The sequence below is a fragment of the Ovis aries genome, chromosome 18 (genome assembly GCF_016772045.2).
Source record: "Ovis aries strain OAR_USU_Benz2616 breed Rambouillet chromosome 18, ARS-UI_Ramb_v3.0, whole genome shotgun sequence".
NCBI lineage: Eukaryota > Metazoa > Chordata > Mammalia > Artiodactyla > Bovidae > Ovis > Ovis aries.
In genome coordinates, this window is record NC_056071.1 from 43116723 (window position 1) to 43119431 (window position 2709).

A 2709-nucleotide genomic window follows, 5' to 3' on the forward strand; every position below is an offset into this window, starting at 1 on the left:
AGAGTACATCATGAGAAATGCTGGGCTGGAAGAAACACAAGCTGGAATCAAGATTGCCGGGAGAAATATCAATAACCTCAGATATGCAGATGGCACCACCCTTATGGCAGGAAGTGAGGAGGAACTAAAAAGCCTCTTGATGAAAGTGAAAGATGAGAGTGAAAAAGTTGGCTTAAAGCTCAACATTCAGAAAATGAAGATCATGGCATCTGGTCCCATCACTTCATGGGAAATAGGTGGGGAAACAGTGGAAACAGTGTCAGACTTTATGTTTTTGGGCTTCAAAATCACTGCAGATGGTGACTGCAGCCATGAAATTAAAAGATGCTTACTCCTTGGAAGAAAAGTTATGACCAACCTAGATAGCATATTCAAAAGCAGAGACATCACTTTGCCGACTAAGGTCTGTCTAGTCAAGGCTATGGTTTTTCCTGTGGTCATGTATGGATGTGAGAGTTGGACTGTGAAGAAGGCTGAGCGCCGAAGAATTGATGCTTTTGAACTGTGGTGTTGGAGAAGACTCTTGAGAGTCCCTTGGACTGCAAGGAGATCCAACCAGTCCATTCTGAAGGAGATCAACCCTGGGATTTCTTTGGAAGGAATGATGCTAAAGCTGAAACTCCAGTACTTTGGCCACCTGATGTGAAGAGTTGACTCACTGGAAAAAACTCTGATGCTGGGAGGGATTTGGGGCAGGAGGAGAAGGGGACGAGGATGAGAGGATGAGATGGCTGGATGGCATCACTAACTCGATGGCTGTGAGTCTGAGTGAACTCCAGAAGTTGGTGATGGACAGGGAGGCCTGGCGTGCTGCGATTCATGGGGTCGCAGCGAGTCGGACACGACTGAGCGACTGAACTGACTGATGCTCTATACTGTGTTTTCTTTTCATAAACAAAAATATTGGTATATTGAAGCATGCTCCTGGGACCAGTTTCCTCCACAGAGGCAAACTGTCATCCATGTGTCAAGCTTTATAGAAGTATTCTATGGAATTACAGCACCAAGGTTAACTATGAGGTGTGTAGTGTGGATGGCAGTTTGCCAGTGTTTCTAGCCTGCCAGTTATATGTTAAACTTTTCTTGGGTTGCATGGTCTAGTCCCTTTTTAATCCGTAAACAAAAAAACTCATCTTGCCACTTACTGGTTACTTATTTTCTTGCCATTAAAAGTTCATTTGATAGGCCCTCACTTATCCTTAATTTCTCTGAACCTCAGTTCACCACTAAACCAGAAGTGTGTTGTATGTATGATTCCTTAGATCCCTTTCAGTTGACTGTATACACACTCTGATGTGTTTCTGAACAATGAAGACAGGAAAAAAAAAAAAAAAAAAAAGGCAGCAAGACAGGAGAAAGGAAGGCTCTGGATTATCAGTTTGTAAATAATCAAGGTTGTGGCTTACCAACTCCATTTCAGTGACTGCTGCTTTGTTGGGTTATTCCATGGACTTAATGTAATGGTAGTTGTACAGGTGAATGTTAAATGCTTTTGTGACATTCTGTCTACAAAGCTTTAAATTTTTTTTATTGGATTGTAGCCTATTTGTTATACTCTATAGAATATTCTATGTATCCACCAAGTATTTGACTGCTTCATCCTGGCCTAAATATATAGAATAAATTTAAGTATGAAGGTTGCTAACCTAACCTCTTGTTGCAGACAAAACTTACCTGGGGCCCCTACTTATGGTTTCACATGCTTCGTGCTGCCACATCCACCCTTTCAGGTATTGCTTTTTTGTTTGACTGTTGTATAACCAGTATCATATATTCCCAGAACAGGAACTTGGCCAAGTAGGGTGTTTCAGAAATGAAGGAAAAACAATGGGGAGTTTAGTCACGCCCTTCTCAGCAGCTAGCTAGCTACCATTGGAGATACTAATCTAACTTATACTTCACCTTAACACATTCTTTAGCTTCTGGATGTGCTTTGAAAAAAAAAAAAAGGACTGAAAAACAGCTATACTCGTTTAGATAGTTTTCATGTTTGTGAACATGAACAGGAAAAGTCTGTTAGCGGTTATTTTGCTGTTTTGCCATTTCATTCCCTGACATTCTTCTCATTCTATTTGACTGCTTATTCCCAGCAATGTTATTGGGAGCCCAGAAGGAGCCACTAGTGTTTCTTGGGGAAATCAAGGAAGATACACAGATAAGATGTACTGCATGTTGATAATCTCTCCAAGGGCAGGGACTGTAAATTTTGTATTCCTACAGTGCTTTGCACATAGAAAGGGCTCAAGAAATGTACATGGAATTATGTAAACCATTTGACTTTTGTATTTTTTTTATAACTTTTATATTTTTAGTTTGTGACTTTCTTGGAGAGAAGATTGCATCTGTTTTGGGCATCAGCACCCCAAAATACCAGTATGCAATTGATGAGTATTACCGGATGAAGAAGGAGGTGTGTCTCCTTTTTACATTTTCTTGATTGAGTTTCATTTGTTGTGGACTGAATAGGTTGCATAATGAAGACGTGTATCCTCTAGCTGTCCCAGAGGTAGCTTCCTTACACTAGGCATTTCATTCTAGTCACTCTTTATCAGATTAGCATACCACTTTAGAATTTTGTAATACTTAGATTTTCCTAGGATTGATGTGCACAATTAAGCTAGATTTCATTGTGCTGGGTACTGAAAGTGGGAGAAAAATACTGTCCATTTGGACATTTATGTTTCAACTATTCTTGCTACTTCTTTTTAG

General features: G+C 40.1%; 1 protein-coding gene across 3 annotated transcripts in view; it reads left to right on the top strand.

The window, feature by feature from the left end:
* The window catches only part of LOC101118904 (signal recognition particle subunit SRP54), a 69746-nt gene that overhangs the window by 62888 nt on the left and 4149 nt on the right, over positions 1 to 2709 (top strand). For 2 of the 3 annotated variants that reach the window (XM_027957248.3, XM_042235685.2), the window contains 2 exons: positions 1664 to 1730; positions 2313 to 2410. In XM_027957248.3, the coding sequence (XP_027813049.1) occupies positions 1664 to 1730; positions 2313 to 2410 (165 nt within the window). The remainder of the gene's footprint in view (positions 1 to 1663; positions 1731 to 2312; positions 2411 to 2709) is intronic. The other variant, XM_060401815.1, reaches the window with a different exon arrangement.